General features: G+C 42.0%; 2 protein-coding genes across 5 annotated transcripts in view; both read right to left on the bottom strand.

Annotated features, from left to right (window-relative positions):
- The window catches only part of crtc3 (CREB regulated transcription coactivator 3), a 33,111-nt gene extending 29,598 nt beyond the window's left edge, over positions 1–3,513 (bottom strand). For 2 of the 4 annotated variants that reach the window (XM_056380149.1, XM_056380155.1), the window contains exon 1: positions 2,231–3,513. In XM_056380149.1, the coding sequence (XP_056236124.1) occupies positions 2,231–2,362 (132 nt within the window). In that variant the 5' untranslated portion in view covers positions 2,363–3,513. The remainder of the gene's footprint in view (positions 1–2,230) is intronic. The other 2 variants (XM_056380163.1, XM_056380173.1) reach the window with 1 other exon arrangement.
- Positions 3,514–5,007: 1,494 nt separating this feature from the next.
- Positions 5,008–22,116, bottom strand: part of iqgap1 (IQ motif containing GTPase activating protein 1) — a 45,251-nt gene continuing 28,142 nt past the window's right edge. Inside the window, exons 15-37 of the mRNA XM_056373100.1 lie at positions 21,812–21,975; positions 17,292–17,382; positions 17,039–17,206; positions 16,540–16,682; positions 16,283–16,453; positions 16,088–16,171; positions 15,929–16,000; positions 15,510–15,579; positions 15,046–15,410; positions 14,707–14,870; positions 14,386–14,610; positions 13,089–13,229; positions 12,887–12,971; positions 11,900–12,132; positions 11,669–11,801; positions 11,424–11,526; positions 10,845–10,980; positions 10,637–10,724; positions 9,393–9,602; positions 9,123–9,289; positions 7,885–8,007; positions 7,349–7,457; positions 5,008–7,236 (exon numbers count right to left, since the gene is read on the bottom strand). Of these exons, the coding sequence (XP_056229075.1) occupies positions 7,123–7,236; positions 7,349–7,457; positions 7,885–8,007; positions 9,123–9,289; positions 9,393–9,602; positions 10,637–10,724; positions 10,845–10,980; positions 11,424–11,526; positions 11,669–11,801; positions 11,900–12,132; positions 12,887–12,971; positions 13,089–13,229; positions 14,386–14,610; positions 14,707–14,870; positions 15,046–15,410; positions 15,510–15,579; positions 15,929–16,000; positions 16,088–16,171; positions 16,283–16,453; positions 16,540–16,682; positions 17,039–17,206; positions 17,292–17,382; positions 21,812–21,975 (3,359 nt within the window). The 3' untranslated portion in view covers positions 5,008–7,122. The remainder of the gene's footprint in view (positions 7,237–7,348; positions 7,458–7,884; positions 8,008–9,122; positions 9,290–9,392; positions 9,603–10,636; positions 10,725–10,844; positions 10,981–11,423; positions 11,527–11,668; positions 11,802–11,899; positions 12,133–12,886; positions 12,972–13,088; positions 13,230–14,385; positions 14,611–14,706; positions 14,871–15,045; positions 15,411–15,509; positions 15,580–15,928; positions 16,001–16,087; positions 16,172–16,282; positions 16,454–16,539; positions 16,683–17,038; positions 17,207–17,291; positions 17,383–21,811; positions 21,976–22,116) is intronic.

Genomic DNA, 22,116 nt, shown 5'->3' with positions numbered 1-22,116 from the left:
GTGAACCAATGGTATGAGAATAATGTGAAAAGGGCCTTTATATCATCCCATACTATTTTTATTACTTGGAATGTGTACTGTTGTTGTGTACTGGAATATGTACATACTACTGGAAAGTGTGCAGTTGAAATTTTCATGTGATGGAGAAAAAAAGATTAAAAAAATTACAACACCTATGTGAAATTCAGCCAGCAGCAAAAACTGCAGACAAAAATCCACATATATTTAGCTATGAAGGTTCAATCTTTCTAGATATTAGCACTGCAACTGATGATTGACTGACTGACTACTGATCACAAGTTCCCAGAGCCCAAGGTGTCGCCTTCAAATGTCTTGTTTTGTCCGATCAACAGTTGTGAACACAAAAGAGATTTACAACTACAACGGCACTCAGTACAGAGCGGACCTCCGCCAAGGCCAAATAAATCCTACACGGCTGATTGTACTAAGTCACAGATCTCAACAACATTCATATGTCTGATGTTTTATATGAAGATCCGAACATTATTTCCTGAGAAACTGACAAAAATGTTGAAAAATGCCCTATCTCACAATAATAAGGAAAGTGATAAAAATATTTCCTGGATCTGCCCCTTTAACCAGATTGGTACCAAAATTGTATTGATTCTTCGCTGGCCCATGCTCCATCCCTCCACCAAGGTGGGTGCAAATCAATTCTTTTTGTGTACTGCACCTGACACAAGTTTATACATAACCTCCTTGGCAGAAGTAATGATATATGACAATGAAAAGTGGCAAATACTCATATTTGAGAAGCAGGAAAAAGAAAATGCTTTTCTTGAAAAAGTGACAGAAACTATTATTGAGTTATCAAAATAGCTGCCATTATGTTTCTGTTGAAAAATCAATTAAACTCTACTTGATTTTATGCTTAGTTAAAGCATTTTTTCAATCAATGCAAAAGCATAATATGCCAACAAATCTGTATTTTTCCATTATACTGTAAAATAAACCTGACACAATTAGTTGATAAATTAATTAGTAGATTGACAAAAAAATTATAAAAAAAAAAAAAGTATAATCAAATTTATTCATCTAACTCCAAATATCCCCAGGTTCCAACTTCTTTAACGAGAGGATTTAATATCTATTTCCTACCATTGTATGTATAATATATCTAGGTTTGAACAGCTGATTGCACAAAACAAGTCTAAATTATGAATTCATTAAATTTAAAAAAAAAAAAGAAAAAAAATCACCAAATGAATCCTTAATGAATACAACTGTGAGTTGCAACCCTACCTTTAAGCATGACTTTTTCTCTTTTATTTATGTTACATGCTGCTAAGAAACCACTCCAAATGGGCAGAGTACAACTCTTATGCTTCATTTTGAGACATGAAATACAGGCTCATAAAGATAAATGTTAGCAATACCAGGGAATATAAATGTAAGACTCATATTTATTTTAGCAGAGCTTAAGATACAAAAATATGACAACATAAAGCACCTGATTGTGACTGTTGTGAGTCACCATGCCTCAACACTTGGACATGTTTCTCAAAATATCATTAGTTGCTAAGTCTACAAGGGGTCACCTGAACACATACACTGCAAAAGGATAACATCATGCCAAATACAAACTAAGTGTGTGTGACTAAAATGCCCAAATTATGAACCGTCATCTCGAGTTGGTCCCACTCCCCCTCACCCGTGCAGACTGGGTCCACAGTGTCCACAGGCTGCAGGAGACACATCAGGGTTTAACCCGTGGGAAATCATTAAGTATATAAAAAAAAAAAGCGATCGTATCTTGGTGTGCAACACTGCTTCCTTTGGGTGTTTCTATCTGTACAACCAGCGGAACTTTAGGCGGGTGGTGCTGGTATAAAATGTGACACTTTCGCATTTCCTGTTTCATGGCTGTTTGCGATACTTTTCCGATTGATAGTAATTGTTGCACCCTACGTTTTTCTTCTGTTTCGATAACTACTGATGTGTGTATGATAGCTTAACTGTGAGTTTATCCTCTGTTGTTACACTGGGCAACGTTACTGCAACTGCACATGGGGTTTGTCCCTGCTGAATGGATGCATGAAGAAAAAACAAGAAGTAGTGGTTCAACACCAGAAATCTCAGTCAGCAGACGGAGTCTATCAAACAAGCGACAGCTCAATCCGAGGCTGTCCGTAGTTACAATGAACGCATTCGGGAAACAAAAAAAAAAAAACTGATACATGACAGTTATTTCAAAATGAAGCGTATTTACCCTTGAAACTGTCAGGTCTGTCATCAGCTGTTCAAAGGCCCGCGTCTCTTCTGCTTGCTTCTGGTTGTGCAGCGCTATCTTTTCGCTGAACTTCCTGGGGTTTGAGCCACCTGTGCCCGGGGAGCCGGACATTGTGTGGGCCGTAGTTCTGCAACTTCAGCTACTTGTGGAGGGGGGGGGGCAAAAGTGGAAAACGGTGCTGGGAGTCTATTTTTCAAAGTCTCTCAGTGAGCCCATCAGAGTTTTACAAGCATAGAACATATTACTGGTTGGCCAAAGTTGATTCAGAGTCAACTCGGCTGGCTGCAGTTTCAGAGCTGAGTGGGTTATTGTAAGCCCGGATAGTAGCTAACGTAGCTATGCTAACGTTAAAGCTCCTGTTAATAAAAGTTGGCTTCTTAGGCTTAGACGACGGGGTATATGAAGCCTTTGCAAATTATCTGTGCTTGCAAGTTAACTTTAATAACTTTCTAGAACAATTGCGTGTTGATTAAAGTAAGTTAATGGCACAATGTAACTTCATATTGACACACTTCCAGCGAACCACTTGTTTGAATCTAACGTTGACATAACGTTAGCTGTCATTGCTAACATAACGCTGGAGGTGAACGGAGAGCCGAGTAACAGCTGCAGCTAGCAAAGTTAGCTAAGCTGCTGTCAGTGACATCTCAACAATTTTGACAAACGCACTCTACCAACTTGTGGACACTCGGTCTCGGTCAACATCTAACAGGCTGTACTGTATTAGAAACAATTTGTGCCAAAGGATTTAGCGCTGCTGTTAGAGAAAGTTGTTAGCCTCGTTAGCTAAATCTCGCTACTGACATTAGCAAAGCTCAAAGCAGTTGGGCAAAGGTTTTCTCGGTAAATTGTATTTCAACAAGTGTCCGCTGGTCTTGTCCGGACTTTACTGAATTTCGAGTTTATGTTACCAACAAACTGGGGAACAAACAATCTCCAAAAAACGCAGATATTCACACGTGATGCAGGCGCATAATCCACAATTTCACTCTTAAACAGATATCACAGCGCTTCGGAGTCGAGTCTTGTGGTAATCCACGGACAGCAGAAAGACCTCAGACAAACTCCAGCCCTACGACTCCTCCATGAAGAAAAACAAACAACGCCGACAGAAAAGATGGTTTCTTCGTCGCCGCTAAACCGGAATTCTTCTGAGAAATTGCTGCTGATGTTTTCGGCTTATTAACCGTCGGCTGACAGGGCTAGTAACTGCAACTCAGATCCGCTGGCTCGTTATCCTCATACTACTGCGAGAAAAACATTGCCTCGTTAAACAACGTCAATCCCCGTTGTGTCCACCAGGCGGCGACAAAGGCAGTACATTATAATAAAATGTAAATAAAATGTATTATTATTATTATTATTATTATCATGGCTCTCTGTGGGAATAATAATAACTGCTATCTGTCTTATTATTACTATCTCTGGGAAGTTGCAGTGTTCGTCAAATTAAATTCAAAGCTTTTTAATACAACAGAACAGAATTTAATACCCCTTCACTCTCATATTGAGGGAAAACTGATGGAAAATAAACAATAAAGCCTTGAAGTATTTATTAAGTACATTAATCTTTTGACATTTCACTTTTGTGTCAGTACTTCCCAGTGACCTGGACCCATGTATGGATTAGTGAACCAGGCCACTGGGCCTGTGTTTAGGGCCCCCTGGCCCTTGTCCATGCCCAAGGGCCCAGGGGCCCATAGGCTAATTGATAAGTGTGAAAGATAAGTGTCAGAAAGGTAACGGATGAGGTAATCAATTAAAAATAATTAATTAATTTGTTAATTTAGCTAAAATCAAAAGCTTTCTGACAACTGTGTCCTGACAACCAAAATGACTAATGTATGACTGTTATTGTTTATGATAGGCAAGAAAAAAACATTCAAGATCTTTGTCAATGATTTTTAAGACTTTTTAATACATTCTAACACCTTTTTTTATTTTTATGAGGGAACTGAATTCACTGCTTTTTAAAAATTTACAAGACTTCAACATACTCTGTTAATCCTGGGAGGTGGAAGCAGTCCTAATCTACGGAAATAGTGATTTCAATAGATGGCCTGGGTTCAAATTAAAGGACCGGTTTGTGGGATTTAGTGGCATCTAGCAGTGAAGTTGCAGATTGCAACTCCAAACACCTTCCCTCATCCCTCCCTTTCCAAGCGTGTAGGAGAACCTATAGTGGTCTTCAGGTAATGTAAGGAATGCGAAAGGCCCTTATTTCATACAAGACCTCACTTATGCACTACTAGAACGTACTATAGTCACTGCATGTGTCAGGAGCAGTAGCAATCCTAATAGCAATTCTACAATGTAAAAGTACTTCATTAAACATTTGTAAGTTTTATTATTATTATCTACTTTCACTATCAAAGGCAAACGCATTTATTGTGCACAGTATGGCCTCTGGATGTTATATTTGATTGTTATTACTGATGATCATGTAAGGAGTATTCTAATGTTAAGCAGGAGTGGATTTTGCCAGCTTTATATACTGTTGGGTGGTTTAATCTGTATCGATGCATCATTTTTACAAAGTAATCAGATGTTTTTAATGCAAAATCTTGTATAACTGTAGTGATGAAATAACTGTAGTGGACTAAAGTGTAAAATGTTTCCCTCTGAAATGTAGTGCAGTAGAAATATAAAGTAATATAAAATAGAAATTCTGAAGTCAAGTATATTACTGACGTATATTACTTGAGTCAGTGTTAACCACTACCTGCAAAACAGCTGTCAGATTAGGGAAACCACACTGCATCTGTAGCGCTTTATTCTAAAACAGGTCAAATACACTCGATTGACTGAATGAGAGCAAATAATGTACAGACAGAAAATCAACATCTGGTTCAATGAGTCCCTGTGGAATCGCAATTTAAGGCTCCTTGAAATTACTCTGATACAATCACCACTTCACTAAAATGAGATGGTGTACAGTGATATCTGCTGGACCCACAAGTCTAGTTACTGTAATACTGCACATCCTCAAGCTCACTAGCTAACTCACATGATCTGCCTTAGGTTTTGCTACAGTATAATGTGGACTCACAACATATAAAATATAAATAAGGGCAACTTTATCAAATTATTTTCAACAAGACAATGTCCATCTTACACTTCCATAGCCCATCTCATGTTTTACAGATTAACAGACATGAAGTTATGTTTACTAAACTGATTTAGTTTATTCAAGATAAACAGCCCATAAGATTTATAAAAACATTTAATTTCCAGTAAGTAATCTGAGAAAGCCAGTGACTGACCACATCTGCACAGCCTGGTGTGCAGGAGAGCTAGGAGCCAACAGGAGCACAAACGTACTGTAGGTCAGTTCTGAGCATCAGGGCTGAAGTCATGGCCACTCGGTCCAGTCCGAGACAAACCGAAGACAAACATCCTGACTTGTCAAGAAAAAGGGAAGACTACAGAGCCTGATAGTGCCAGTGTTGGGAAGGTTACCTTTGAAATGTAATAGGTTACAGATCACTGATTCCCCTGTTTAAAATGTAATAAGCTATGTAACTTTAATTACTTTATCAAAGTAATGTAACTTACTGTTTGATTACTTTTCAGGAACATTAATTTAGTCTGTTGATTCCCTGTAGATATTCACAACCTAATGACCTCTCATGTTAATATTCAATGAAAACAAAACGCTGAATTAAGTAAGCGAGCTCACACCTGTCACCAGGTTGTCCACAGATACGACAGAAGGCGGCCTTCCTGCTCGGACATGTTATATTCTACATCTCAGGTTTAACCGAGCAAGATTACAATGCAACTCTTTTGTAATCTCTGACATTTTGAATAGTAAATGTAATTTTTTTTATTTTCTTTCCTCAGTAACTGTAACAGATTACAATTACATTTACTTTGTAATTGAATTATGTAATACTGTTTCATGTAACTCCCCAACACTGGTGCCAGTAACAGGCTAGGTGTGAGTGGTGTAATGGGAATTTGTCATGCTATTGCAAAAAATTGTATTCTAAAGTTATTTATATTGAAAAATGTCAAGTTTTGAGGTCAACAGCTCAATATGAGCATGGCAATTGTTGCACAATTTTTTTCTCCAAATACTATGTCTGATGCCACTTTCTCTTTGCATTGATATCAGAATATTTGTGTGCATTTTATGTTGAGGGGGGTTGAATCCAAATCAAGAGAGAGAGAAATACTTTAAACTACAGTGTTTTCAAAATAAAATGTGGTGAAGAAGGAGGAGGAGTGCATCTTGTTTTTTTTTTTCCCTCCACCTCTTTCAGTTTTTTTTTTTCAATTTGTGTCAAGCAACAACACAAAAATCAAACACAAAAATGAGACGGCGTCATGGAGGCCAAGACCAGGTCAGGACTTGTACAACGCTTCCTCACGTGCTACAGCCCTGCTGAAAAGAACGCTCGCTCTTTGGCAGCGGAGATGTTTATCAGGCCTTTATCAGCCAGGTGAGCGGAAAAACTAACAGCTAAGAAAGACATAAAACGTGATCTCTTTACATAAAACATAATTTTTTATAATTATTCAAAGCCCATGCACAGGATATTCATAATATTTAAAGCAAAAAATACAGATCTTAAACCTGTGACCTAGCTGCAGTTACAGACAGTAACAGAGACAGGAAGAAAAACTCCAGCAAGCGTCTGTGGTTTGCTTGCTCAAGTTGCACAATGGAGTGTTCCATGAAGAATAAAGCACAAATTGTGGTCCACATGATAAAAAATAATGCACATTAATTTGCATAGGCGCAAAGGAGAAGTGCAGTAGGGAATGTATAGGAAAGCCGGGATGGTTCAAGTCAGGGCTTTGAGCGACCCGTGAAAGTGGGTCTGGTGGTTTGAATCAGTGTCTGTTGCCCCTTTTCTCCTGTTTCTCTATTTCCCATAAAATTTCTTGTTGAGCAGGAAAATGAGCAGGTTGACGTTGATGGTGGCCCTGTCGAAGAGCTTCATCACCGCCACCCCTTCATACTGCAGCTGGAGGAGATCCTGACGAACAAACACAGAAGAGATCAGCCACAATCACAACCGACTATCTCTGTAATGAACTCACTATCTACGCTGCTGGAAGGAAAACTGTTGTGTGAAACAGAAATCATACCTGATATTCTAACTGTAATGTCTCCAAGTGCACGCCCATGAACTTGGCCTTCACATCAAACACTCCGACCGTCTCTGATGGCGAAATCTCAAAAATAGCATTCTTGAATCTATGAAAAGAGGAGTAAACAGAGGATTAGTCAACGTGGAGAGGGGAGTAACTATGCAAACAAGGAACAGATCAACAGGAGCTCACTGGTTCCTAACCTGGCATGACTTCAACTAAAATGGCTGAGATTAAGTAAACACATTATTTTTCATGAATGTCAATGACAGAAGTTTATAAATAAAGTGAGATTTGTCGTGTTTTGATATTTAGTGTTGCGTAAAATAAGAAGGGTGAGCAGCATAACAGCCAATCAACAGCTTCATTTCATTAAAGATAAAGTTTCGGACAAAGATTAAAAACTCATTCAGAATGTTATTTCCTCAGAAATATAATGGCTTATCGACTTTCCTGGAAAATAAAAATTTTTTGTGACCACAATTTGGCAGAATTGTGAAACTTAGTTTCGCAGTAAAAGAAGCAGAACACACTGGTTGGGCTGCAGATCCTCGATCGCGATCAGCACCCCCTTCTCGTGGAGGCGAGAGGCCGTGTATTTCTGTGACACCTGTTTACTCTTCTTGGCCTTCTGGTCACCTGGTTTCTTTGACAACCTGAGAGGAGTGAGAGAGAGAGAGAGAGAGAGAGAGAGAGAGAGAGAGAGAGACAAGTGTACAGTAAAACATAAAACCATCTCTCAGCGCAAAGCATTGATGTTTCATCACGTCTCACTGCTCAGAAACCTGAGCTGCATCATTCATATTATTATTAGAAATGCTCCTGTGTAGCTCTTGTGGACAGGGTGAATGGTGCGCATCAACATGTGAGAAGAGGAGACTCATTGTGATTCATTAACATGGACAGAAAGTAGATTTTCAAGAATGAGGTTGTATTTGACACTAAAGAAACTAACCACATACTCTGGTGTTTATCTTTGGTTTCTATTAGAGTTGGGCCGATATTCAATAACATCAAATATCGCGATATTTCCTGCCATTTTTTTTTCTTTTAAAGTTGTGCTCAAATATACACCTTATACCTGAAACATAATATACAATAATATAATTATGCATTCTTTAAAAAAAAACAAAAAAAGCATAAAGATATCACCATAACATCGTATACAATTTATATTTATATTGTTTACTATTGAATTTTTTATTTTTATTTTTAATATTGAGCAACTAGACACTTGAATTTTCTCTAGGGGATGAATATCTATCTATCTGTTTTTCAAGTTTCTTTGATAAAGCAACCGTCAACTTGGTGTGAATCTGTTACATATATGATCTGATGACACTGGATGATTTCATTCTGAGTAATAAACACCTATTTATAAAAGCGAGAAGGACTTTTTCTGTGGTGGGTTAGACTCCTGATTGTAACCACAGCTCTGGTTTTCTAACCAGCGGGGCAGCAGCTGTAATTAATTGCATCCTGCACTTCAGGAGTAAAACAACCCCTGATTAGATGTCCAAAATCAAAAACAGCAGGTGTCTGAGGATAAACACGGTGCGCCGCTGCCTGTAACAAGTTACCCAGTTTTTTTTTGGGTACATGTGTGGCACAGTTGGTTGCTTTCAAGGACAGAGAATGTGGTATTTAAAAACACCATTTTTCTTCAATTTTTGAGCTGGCACTGTGTTACCCGTCTCCTTGTTATGGGATGACGAAGAGAACTAAAAATGAGAATTGTGATTAAAGAAAAATGAGATTAAAGGCCACTCACTTGCCCTTGCTGGCCAGGTTGTCCATGCATGTCTTGATATACTGATTGTATGAATCAATCTGCACATTGTAAAATTTGGTCTTTGAATTCAGGGCGGAGTTCGTCTGCTGAAGTTTCACCAGCTCGGCTTTCCTACGCTGACGATACCGTCTCTGATTTCTGATGTCCTGTAATACACACACACACACACACAAACACAACACATTTAAGTACAACACAACAAATACTGTTGTTTTATTTGTTTCCAGAGATAATCTTTGTAATGTTTACCTTGGCTATGTCGTTGATGAGGTCCTGATAGCGGTTCTCGGGGTGAACCTTCCCCAGCTCCGCCAGCCTCTGCAGGTTGCTCTTGATCTTGTCCTTTTTGCCCTGCAGCGTCAGGCTGTCGTCCACCACCGGTTTGACCTGCTTCATCTTCTCTGGGGTCTTGGCATCTCGGATGGCCCTCCTCTGCATGGCACGCTGGTACTCTGCTTCCTGTCACCCAGGGAATCGAGATGGATAAGAGTTTCAGATAAACAAGACTTCTATGGCAAGAGCTCTAATGTAATGGGAGAAAATGTCTTTGAAGCTTAAAGGTCCCATATTGTATAAAGGTAGATTTCCATGTGTTCTTTGATTATAAAGCAGGTCTAGGTTCTATATTAATACTGCGAAAGCATCAAAGCCTCAGTCCACAGAGAAAAGCACAAAGCCTGTATTCAGGAACTGAGCCTTAAAGCGAGCCGTCAGGACTTCTGGAACTTTGTGATGTCACAACAAAGCACCGCTCTCAGCCATGCCCCAAACCCCGCCCTCCTGGAGTGTGAGTTTTCCTGAATTCTGCTATATTTTATTTAGATAACTCAGAATCAATCAATCAACCAATCAGAAGAGAGGCTCAGAGCCTCGTCTCTTCTGATTGGCTCACCGACCTGTTGTCACTAGAGCTCAAGAGAGAAGCCTGAGAGAGGAGATGTAAAACTACTCTGAGATGGTTTTTGGCTCCTAAAACCACAAAATCACACTTAAAATCATGAGAGCTTTAATCATTATTTACTGCACTTTAAGATTATTCGGTTTCATTTTGAGGTTTACTTTCACAGTTGTGTGTCACAGTTGGAGGGAAATTTCTGATGTCTGCTTAAATTGCTTGGCCTGTGTGTAGCATCACCACAAGAAAACTAAAAGCAGTAAAACTGTCTGGTATCATTACTCATGGTGTTGCTATAAAAATTTCCCGTTTCCCATTAACCCTGCTGCTTGTGTTGTAAGTGAAATTCCACAAGCACTTCACCAGCCTTTGCTTTGTCCTGTTTGAAAAGGAACTTCCTGTTTTGTTTTATTGGCCAATCCAGTAGTTTTCCACTCAGATGAAATATGCAGTGTGGACATAGCTAAAGGCTGACTGGTCTGTTTACAGTAATCACAGCGTCAACGTATCGATGTTCAGCACATAAACAAAGCACCTTTCAGATTTTTTAATTGTCGACAACATCAGCAGTGTATTCTCTCTCTCTCTTATCTCTGACCTGCTCTGGGCTGGCTGTTGAGTCCAAGATCTCAGTTAGCGTCTCCCCAGGCTGGAACCGGATCACGTCCACAATCAGCCTCTTGGTGCTGGAAAGAGACAAAACAATCAGAGATGTAAAAAACAAAAAAAACAGAGAAATATCTGAAAACAACCAAACAACCATTTTAATCTACTTTGTGAATGCGCTGTTGAACGAATGCACTCACTTGAGCAGGAGAGTCCTGGCGTCCATCTCAACGTTGGCCTCACCGGGGACGTCAAACTTGTTAGTGAGCGTGAGCGAAACCTCGGTCTTCCCCATCAGCTCTTTGTTGGGGTCGTCGGGAGGGAGAGGATTTTCACCTGAGTGTTACAGAAGGCAAATAACAGTCAGCTCACATCATCAGTATTTATACGGATTTGTTTCGGGGTCATTAAAGCTTCACGTGATCACAATATTCCACCCAGGATCTTTTGAGTGATTCAGGATTATGAAAACTGATGCACATCATGAGCAAGGAGCAGCTCCGAGTAAAACACTGTGTCATACATCAGGGGCAATTTTGGGTTCAGTATCTTGCCCAAGGACACTTTGAAATGTGGACTGGACGAGCTGGGAATTGAACCACGACCTTCCGATTATTGGATGGATTAGCCCCCCCATATAGAATATATAATGAAAAAAAAAACAAAAAAAAAAAAAAACAGCTGGATGACAGGGTCGGGAATGAAGATGTGAAAACAGCCTGGTGCCGTCCTCCATCAGTGAACAAAGAACAAAGCCTTTCCTGTCTCACTCCACTCACCGATGAGAGACTCGACAGTGGGAACCTCGCCCAGGTCCTCCAGCAGCTCGTGGATGGGGTCATTGTGCTCTGGAGCGATGGCGTCCTGATGGTCCAGCAGCAGCTAACAGGACAGAAAAAGCAAGTTAGACGACAAAATAAAACATCTAAACATTTTCGGTACTGACTCATAATTGGATATGTGCATTTTTGGATAATGTGGGAGAGATTTGAGACAGAAAGCGTTAATGTGAGTTCAAACTCACCGTGTGAGTGTTAATTATCTCTCCGATGGAGATGTAGATGACGGGTTTGGTGACGGTGACTAAGTCAGAATACTGATCCACGTTGAACTTATCTTCCAATGCGGGGACGTCGCATGCTGCCATGAAGAAACGCCTGTGATGGAAGAAAGAAGAGACTTTTTAGAAAACAAAGAAACTGAGGAGAAGTTATTCAACATCTGTTTTATATTTCTGTATTAATCAACATCAGACCTGAACTTCTGATACGAGGCGCTGAGATATTCATTGATGGGGTTGAGGTGGGCGTTGTCCCCCAGAAACATCTTATTAGAAGCAGCGTGCTGCAGCATCTTGGCGACGGAGCCCAGGTTCCGCCGCTGCTCGGTGGTCAGCTGGCCGCCCGCTGACACCTCGATGATGTCGAAGGCATCGGGCGCCACGATGGCCGGGTTCATGTAGCGGTAATACAAGAGGTTCCCCACAATCTGATAGGTCAGGATCAGATGATCGGGATCAGTGGCTTATTTAAAACATTAATTAGGCAAAATGTTTCAACTTGTATGAGCTAAACAACGTATGAAACTGATCAGACAGAAATCAAGTTATATTCAAAGGTGCTGATACAAACATCAGTATAAATAGTATTTGTAGTAGATTGTAAATTACATGTGTTGGCATCTTTCTGTGTCAGGACCATGAAGATTGATCAGGAGCGATGTGAGTTAAGATTAAAGATTTAGAAGAAGCTACTGCAAAATGAGTGACAGTTACTGAATACAGGAGGACATAGCTCGTGCAGCAAGAGGAGGAGAGCCAGAAGAGCAGCATGGCTCACCTTAATGTCAGCAGACAGAGAGAAGGAGGACACCCCTAACCTGGAGAGAGAGGCTGGAGCTGGTTGGCAAGGCGGAAAGACCAGAGCAACAGCAGAAAAATGAAAAAGAAACAGGGACGGGAGAGGCAGGCGGAAGGTGAGAAGAAAGGTAATAAAACAGTTCAACGAGGAGGCCAGAGAAAAGGAGTCGTGTCATCCGGATATTTAAGTGTCACAAATCAAATGCCATTCTCCTGCCAACTGTACAAGGGCTGTGGCTCAAGCCTCAATGTCGGTGATCACTGATCTCACACACATTTCCACATCAAACAGAAATAATCTACAGTCTTTGTGATTTGAGTGAACTGACCCTTTAAAGACTGAGGCGCACAGAGTGACTACCTCTGCTACTTAAAAACGCAAACCTTGAGAAGCTCGTCCTCTGTAGCATCTGGGAACTTCTCATGCAGGGTGTCCTTGAGCACCTTGGAGATGAACCGCATCCCATATCTGACGGACAGACAGAGCCACACGGACAGCGTGAGACATGTGAGCGTGAGCAGGGCTCTGACTGGCGCCAAAATGTGATCCACGCAGAACACGTGATGCTGCACGTGAGGAACTTACGGAATTTTATCCACCGAGACGACGATAGCGGACAGGAACTTGTCGGTGATCGTCTTCATGTTCTTGATGGAGGCTTCCAGTCTGGTCCTCACCTCCTCGTGGGACATAGCCTGCTCCGGAGTCACGTCATACGGCAGCTTACTGTTGACGGCATGACAGAGGAAGAGAGAGGAGAGAAGCAGAAACAGATGGAGAAAAAAAAGGAGGAACTGTCAATGCCGATCGTGACGTCCGCAGCCTTGTTGCTTCACCAGAGCGCTGTCATATAGACGTGCTGTCATCAGTGCAAAAAAACCCTCCTGCTGGGAAGCAAAATATTCTGTATTCTGGAGAAATTTGCTTGCATGAAACAAAAAATCTGCCAGTGTGGTGAAAAATAACATCTTGATGTGTAACAATCCGGCCACTACAGACTATGTGATTATAAAACTGGAGATGTACTGTAGTAAAAAGATGTAAATAAAGAAACTCAACAAATTCAAGGTGTCTGAGTCTGCTTTTACTGATTTTATTTATTAATACTATTAATTTATCTGAATTTAAATCTTTACACATTTATACACTTATTTTCATATAGTTTTTAGTGGCTGTGTCTTTAACCGAGTCTGGTTTGATTCTTGAACTCAACTAGTTTCCTTTTAATATTCTTGTATAATATAATTTGTGTGATAATTCAGTCAACGTCTCAGTGAGGTCGCAGTATGTTTTTCCTACACATGCATCATTTATATGATTTTAGTTTTAGTAAAACTAGAGACCATCTGGTGATGGGATCACAGCAGCCGCGACGCCCGTCAACATGCTGACGTATTGATTAGGGACGCTCCGATCGACTAATTTCTGTGTCGATATAACAGAAATTTTAAATTTAGACAACTTCTAAAAGTAAGAAAACAATCAAAAAAACTGTTCAAATTGAGCACAGTTTAATCTGCAGGTAAACAATGTCATATATGTTTGCCGGGTGTGGCTAACATTACTTTGCAGGTTACGTTCACATATCTAGATGAAAATCCTGCCGAGTTGATTTGACTGGTTTGTCTTCTGTCCCACTTTCCACCATGTTTGTTTATAACATCCAAGCACTAGTGTGGGGACGATACGCAACGTTAACCAGTGTTGTACATTCATAAAATATCTATAATTAGTTAAAATGACTAGTATTTGTGGTGAAGTCTAGTGAGGGAAGCGACCTTTAATTAGTCGACTAATATCTCACATCCCTGTTTTCAGAGGGGGGCAGGTCTACGTGTTGTCATCACACAGGTACGAGAAGACAACCTGATCTCCGTCTCACCTGGCCTCTCCGGTCTGCGTCTCCATCTGGTTGACCCAGCTCTTGTAGATGTCCACCGGGTCGGTTTTGATGTTTAGCGTTTTGTCGTCCATGATCTCCTTGACGACCGGTGCCAGGATCTGCCTCAGGGCGTTCTGTCCCCGCGCCCCTCGGTGGAAACTCACCACCATCTTGATGACCGTAGGGTTTCCTGTCACGATCTCCTTCATCTGATCCACTTTAGACCTGCGGACGGTTGATAGAAGCAACGTTTAGACCTCATCTGATTTAAAAAACCGTGGTCATAACATATTGCTGTTTGTAGGTGCCACTGATTCTCACTTGATCTCCTCCTGCAGGGCAGTTTTGAAGAGCTTGAGCAGCAGGTACTCCTCTCTCTGGTTAGAGGCGTAGTTATACAGGGTGAAGATCACAGAGTCCATGAACTTTGTGGATTTATTCTGCGGCATCTGGAAGATCAGCTTGGCGAGGTAAGTGGGGTTGGTCTAAAAAGAAGCAGAAATCTGGTTAAATATTATTCCAGAGTTACTGACTGGTAACAGCTGCAGCCACCAGATTCTTAAATATGCTTTCCATCGATGTGATCTGAGGTAAAATATGACTTGTTTTCCCTAAAAGAGAGATCCGGATTAAAAACACAGAGGTGAACTTTATTGTTACCTGTAACAGGTAAAACAGGTATTGGTAGGCTTCCAGTTTGACCCTCTTCTCCTTGCTGAGGGCCTTCAGGCCTCCCCTCTGCTTGTTCATCATCATCATGTCGGACAGCTGGCCTTTGTTCTTCTTGGTCAGCTTCTTGCTGTGGGACACCACCTCCTGCAGCGTGATCTTGTTCTTCACCAGCAGGCCGATTTTGATGTCCATCAGGTTCAGGTCGTTCTCCAGCTGCTGGTTGGAGCGGATGTTGGTGACCACCTCCTCACGGAGCCGCATCAGCTCCAGCTCCTCCTGAAAGTCCTGGTCGCTGTGGTCCAGCAGGTGGACGAACTTCCTCACCACCGCCATCGGAGGATCATCAGCGCTGACTGCGTGTGGAGAGTTAGGAGAGACGAGAAGGTCAAGCAAGCGGTCAGAGACTAACCAAAGCAAAGAAAGGAAAGTTCGTGTGATCCAAGTCGACTTACTCAGCGTCTTGTAGTCGTCCCTGGCCTTGTTGGCTCTAATGAAAGCCTGGATCTTCACCACATCATTGATCTGCGGTGTAAAACAGCAATCACTTGGCTGATCAATAGTCCTCATTACAGACGGGAGCACAGGAATCCTCAGTGAGCGAGTGAGAGTGGAAATGACTTCACACACGTCAGAGTGCTAAATGAGCCATCTGCCTCCGCCCGAGCCCCACGGGACCCGGGATAAATGTCAGCGGATGTGTCAGGGGGAATTTATGTCGAGGCAGCGTGATTTACAGCTTTCATTAAGCTACAAGCAATTTGTTCACTTGAAACGCAAATTTTTGTGACAGTAAATTTACAATGCCTTCTCTTGGTTGTTTGTATTTGTCCAAAACTTTCACGTAAAAAGGTTTTAGGCTGCTGATACTCACGTGATCCTGGAAGTACTTTAGACGATCCTTGTACTTCTTCCGAGCCTGATGCATCCGGACCATGGACTGGATCTGAGGAAGACCGAAACTAATCCTTTAGTCTTTTATATTTATAATCCTGATTAAATGCAGATTGTTGGAACTGCGTGACGATGTTACCTTGACAGCCTCGGCGGTGTGGTCTTTCAGATACTGTTTGCGGCCTTTGAAGTTCTGCCTCTGTTTGTAGCCTTTCCAGTGGGCCTTAGAAAAAACAACACGTTGACGAGAGTGAGCGACAACAGTATAACAAGTTCTTCCAGTAGACAGATGTGTGTAACCTCTGGGTGATGGCTGTATACAGGTATATCTCACCTGTATGCGTGTAACAGCTGGGTCTTGGGATTTAAGGAAGTTCATCCGCTCCTTTAGGCCGTTCCTCACGAGGTAGCCACGACAACGAGCTTGCAGCTTGGTAATTAGAGTCTCGTTGGCCAGCCACAGCTGCTCTCGATTGTAGGCCGTGGTTACCCCGGAAACCACAGACTGATGGGGGGAGAATAAAACAACCAGTTTAATGCGGTGTTAAAAAGTTACAACCCTGGCAGTGCTCAGCTGGGACAGGATCCTACCTGGATGTCCTCCTTGTTGAGCTGCGTGTTGTTTTGCAGGAAGCCCTCTGGCTCCACCCAGGTGCCCTCGCGGGTCTTCAGGTTGTAGTAATAATTGTGTCCTCCCTTCACCCAGTGTTTCACCCACTCACTGTCATTATCGCCTGGACAGACAGCGTGAAAGAAAGTGAGTGGACAAGATGAAAAATGGGATTTTTGATTACAATATTGGGAAAGTTTTCTGTTTTTTTTTAGTTTTTTTTCTTGAAATCACATGTGAAAACGTAGGTCGGTGCATTTTGTAATCAGAGCTGCATGTGTGTAGCAGGATCAGTGTGCATCAGACTCACAGCGACCACCATGACATTTGGATCGTAAATTAAAATCTCCTTATTCAGCCAATCAATGTAACTTTAAAAACACAGACGAGATTCACCGCTCCTCCAAGTTTTATTAAAATCATATATTATCACCGGACACAGCGACTGTCAGTCCTCTGATGGCATTAAACGCTCCTCACCTTCTTTCTTTTTCTCGTCTTTGATCTTGGCCAGGTCGTCCTGGTAGGTCTGGGCACACTCTGAGGTGACGCCGTACAGTCCCGCCCCCTGGTTCCGCAGAGCGGCAAGGGTCTGAGCCGCATCGCCGCTGTCCACCGCCTCATTGATGGCCTGGACGGACTGCGCGACTGTGGATACAAACACAGATATCAGCCTTCAGCACCTCTTTACACTCTCCTGACATATACATGTGTATTCTGACTGTGTTCTTACACTGGATGGCTTCCTGTGTGTCCTGATTAGCCTTCAGAATAGCATCCTGAATCTCATCCAGCCACAGCACAGCAGAGGGATCCTGGGTCTCCTGGAGGAGCACCACAAAGTATGTTCAGTAACAAACACAGTGAACACATGCACATGCACTCACACACACACACACACACACACACACACACACACACACCATCTCTCCTGTAATTGATCATGGCTGCCAGCGTGTATGTTTTCTCCTCTGAACACTAGGACTTCATGCATCCGTTGCACAGTTTTGAAAAAAAATGTGAAATATTTTATCTTCTAAATCTGAAAGTAAAAAAAGAAACTGAACAGAAGCCAGGAACTAGTAGAGCAGGAAAACAACTAGAATACAACTTTCCGTCTTACATCTCGAGTAGTGATAAGAACTCTGCGTTCTTTCTATCTTATAAAACTCATATGATTGTGTCATTTTGGTTCATAAGCCTGTGAATGTTGTCAGGCGTCTATTCTGAAATTAATTTTATTTAACAAATGTTATAATAAAGCGCATATCCCTGCTGCCCTGAGCTCTGTCTAGCTCATTTCCCTTGTACTTGTAAATAAGGTCTAATGTACCCATCCTGCTTTTGCCTCATGTAGACTCATTTAATGCCATTTCAAAAATAAACAATCTACAGCAGGTAGTTTGTCCTATACTCCTGTATAATAACTACAATATATATTCTGCTTACAGTATACTACCCATAAGGCTTTGTGTTCAGTCCTGGACTCGGTCAGTTCAGTCTGTGTTAATTCAGCGGTGGGTTAAATGTGTCTACTGTTTCACTGCGACCACACCCAGTATTCAAATTGCAACATCTCTTATTGCTGCACTGTATTGCAGTCTGTTTTTCTGCTACTGTGGGTTCTCGTATCTCGAATCTCTTGCTCTCTCATTACAAGAGACAAACACACACATTGGTGATGCATTTTAAACAATTAACAGATCTGTAGTTGCAAGTTTGGCCAGTCTGGAGCAGAAAAATACACTACACTCCAAACAGACACGTCAATATGTTTTTTTAAACAGTGTTTCAATACTTCAGAATGGATTTTCGTTCACAATACAGACCAAACCAACAGCTCATAAAAGAATCCAATGTTATATTCTTCTTATTATTATTTATTTATTACTATATTATTACTGTAGTGTTGCAGAGCTGCGTCCAGATGGCGCACTCTGTCTCTGTATAAAGTTTGCAGCAGCTGGTTTCAGCTGCTTGCTGCTGCTGCTTTCTAAAGCAGCTCATTTGGTTTCAGCCTTCCCCTCCACATGTCCCGCCCCTTCATGTTGTGCTTCAGGGGTAGATGAGAGGAGGTGTGTGTGTGTGTGTGTGTGTGTGTGTGTGTGTTTGTGTGTGTGTATGTGTGAAAAAGGTGGGCGGGTAAGACTGATACCCGATCTTGTAGATTTCTTATGCAAGTGGAGGGCGGGGTTGGCAGTTAACATCTGCAGCAGCATGCACCCGGAGTCAAAGAAGCTCCGTCTTTATAGTAAACAAAGCCGTACCTCGGCGAGCCATGATTAGTGTTTGTGTGTTTGCACTTGGTGCTTTAATTGTTATTTGTGGGGAGTAAGTCACTGCAGCTGGCGGGTGGTGCAAGACAGGGTGTGGTGCCAGAGAGAGGAGGAGACTGGAGGAGGGATTAATCACAGGTTGCAACCTCATCACAGAAATAGAGGAAGTGAAATTTTGGTAGCTTATAAATTATTGTTCAAATTTTTTCTTCTGCTTCACAGCACCCTTTTTTTTTTCTTTTTTTTTTTTACTTCCTTGAGAATCATGAAACATGAACTCTTTCATGGGTCTTCTTCATCTCATGGCCCTGGGAAACGTGAAAACGCACATACAGAACGAAGCACACAACTAGACTGAGACTTATTCTGCATAGTCCCAGTTGCGATTGTTGCAGCTACAAAGTCAAACGATAACCATCTGAAGAGGCATAGTAGGCTATATTCAGCTTGTTAGTCAGTAGAGTCTGGGCAGGACTTCCTGCTGTTTATCTAGGCACAGCCCTCAGCCCACAGTCAAAGCCAAACTTCTGCCTGACTGTCTTTCTGACTAACTGTTCTAATGCTGCAGAGTTAATGAGGCGGCACCAGAAAGCCCGTCACAAATTGAGCCGCAGGCGAAAAAAACAAGCTTTGTCGTTGCCTCTTCTTCAAACTCCGCTGACCTCAGATCACCTGGGGTCTGGATCACCTCTAACAGCCTGAACATATCTTAACCATGTGGCTTCTTCTCCTCAGTCATCCTCGCCTCCCCTGAAGCTGCCGGCCTCTGTCTGATCCTTCCGTCTCAGCTGGGGGAATACCTCACTGCCATCGAGCCTTCCTACAGGAAGCTCGCACTGCTCTAACCACTTCCTCTGTCTTTAGCTCATCACCTCAAACAGCCACATTCGGCAACCAACAACCAGAGGCTGGCGTATGTGTGTGTGTGTGTGTATGTGTGACCGTGGGTCTAGCCCATTTAACATAATGGTCAGCTTTCTGCCCTTTTATGGAAGCAAATCACTGAGGCCCAGCTTGTTATTTCCGATGCCTGTGAAATCAGCAGGAAAGTACTTTGCTTTTTTTTTTTTTCCTATCCATTTTTTTTTCCTGTTTTGAAAGTGTGACGAGTTCCTACATGATGTATTCCAGGGTTTGGATGTAGCTGATGATGTTGACATTTAAAACAGTGTGGGCAGTGGCCAAGTATCTCGAGGTCTAACATTGATAAGAGACTTTCTTTATCTGTATTTACACAGGATAAAAACAGACTGTGCTAAAACGGATACACTGAGAATTGTTCTATTTGAAGACTTTGTTCTAAAGAAATGACGAGGGAATATTAGACTCTGTAGTTTATAAGTTCCCATATTGTAGATTTCCATGTATTTCCTGATTATAGATCAGGTCTAGGTTCTATATTAATACTGTGAAAGTATCAAAGCCTCAGTCCACAGAGAAAAGCACAAAGCCTGTGTTCAGACACTGAGCCTTAAAATGAGCCGTCAGGACTTCTGTAACTTTGTGATGTAACAACAAAGCAGTCACCGCTCTCAGCCGTGCCACAAGCCCCGCCCACCTGCACCCACCATCCAACTTTGCTTGGTCTCTGAGTGTTTACCTGAAATCTGCTATATTTTTACCTAATCACTCAGAAAACAGCCAGCCAATCAGAGGAGCAGCTCAGAGCCTCTCTTCTGATTGGCTGTTGTTACTTCAAATAAAACACTGGAAAAGTGTGAAATATGGGGCCTTTTAAGTAAAAAGAACCTCTAGGATATACTTGGTGATTTCCAGCTACTCCTGCACCTGCGTCTGACCTCACCTGCAGCTCTGTTGGCCTGTGCTTCTCCTACGACAGGAAAACAACCCGAATATGGCGCTCTGTCTGTGACATCATATGCAAATACATGCACATGCAAGAACCGCATTCATCAGCTCGCTTCACTCAAGTAATGATAACACAGGCAAATGAGTCAGAGAGAGCAGGGTGCTGATGAGCCGCTTTATGAAAGAGGGTGGTGCTTCTGTGAAAACAGTGTCGTGTTCTGGATTCAAGAGTTGCAGGTATGAAACCAAGGGCTGCTTATGAAAAACGAAACGGTGGGTCATGCCTCAGAGAACTTAACTGAGAGAAGGAAAGGAGGCCCAGACACACATACATGACCCATTTGACAGGAAGTGAGTGGGAGAGGAGATGATCGCACTATGACATCAGCAGTCTGGTCGAGTCACATGGGGCTCAGAGGCCTGAGTCACATGAAGCCATCTGCAACCATGATGGGCCTTTGAGCCATGACTGCACAGTCACAATAATACATCTATCTAACACTGAACACATGAAATACTGCGTTCTGTTTTTAAACCGTTGGGGTTTCCAAGTGATGCAATAAACCCCTGAGGCAAGAAATCAGAATGAAAGGCTGGTTGCTTCTCAAAAAGTAATAAAATGTAACTTTTGTCTGTGCTGTTTTTGACGGAGAACCGGTCAATTCCCCTTCTGATAAAGCATGTCATTGATTTTGTGTTTAGATCAGGGCAGTCAGTGCCTCGCCGCGCCATGTGGTAGAAATAAACAATCAAACTATAGCAAATGCTTAAATTGGAACAACACACTGAGTTCCTACATTCATTACAACGCTCATATGTATCATATGCATAAGCCCCGTCATACTGTATATAGCCATGACAACTTTCGACTGTATGAGCTGCGATAAAAATCCTCAGTCAGGAGACTGGAGGTAACTGAAGCCAGGCTCTGTTTGCATGAAGTATTTGCATAATGCTCACCTGAATACTAGATACACAAGAAGAAGCAAATCACAAAAGGAGAGACCAGGAAACCTACAAAGTAACTGGAGCAGACTGAATCCTCATCCAAGCCTCACGCTCGTCTACTCATAACCAGAATATCCATTTCCTACATCCCCCTTCCTACAGCAGCTGTATAAATGTAAGATATTCCCAGAGTCATGTGTGTGTTGTGAGTGTGTCTTACATGAGCCTTCTCCCTGCGGGCCTCCAGCAGTTTGTCGTGGTAGTGCTGAGCCACAGACGGGTCCACATCTGTGAGCTTGGCTGAGGGGTTCTGCAGCATGGCCAGGGTCTTCATGGGATCCCCTTCGTCCAGGGCCTCATTGATCAGTCCGATGGCAGCGATACCTGCAAATATACATGCGACATACAGACAGACCAATTAAAACTCTGAATCTATGATCTTATGATATATTTCTAAAACCTGTGGCCGACAAATTAACTCCCCAAGAGTTAAAATCTGTTATTTTGGGGCGTCATGGAGCATAC

This window comes from Seriola aureovittata, chromosome 1 (genome assembly GCF_021018895.1).
Source record: "Seriola aureovittata isolate HTS-2021-v1 ecotype China chromosome 1, ASM2101889v1, whole genome shotgun sequence".
NCBI classification, from domain to species: Eukaryota; Metazoa; Chordata; class Actinopteri; order Carangiformes; family Carangidae; genus Seriola; species Seriola aureovittata.
The sequence above is the reverse complement of the archived record's forward strand: the minus strand, read 5'-3'. Positions and strand labels throughout refer to the sequence as shown.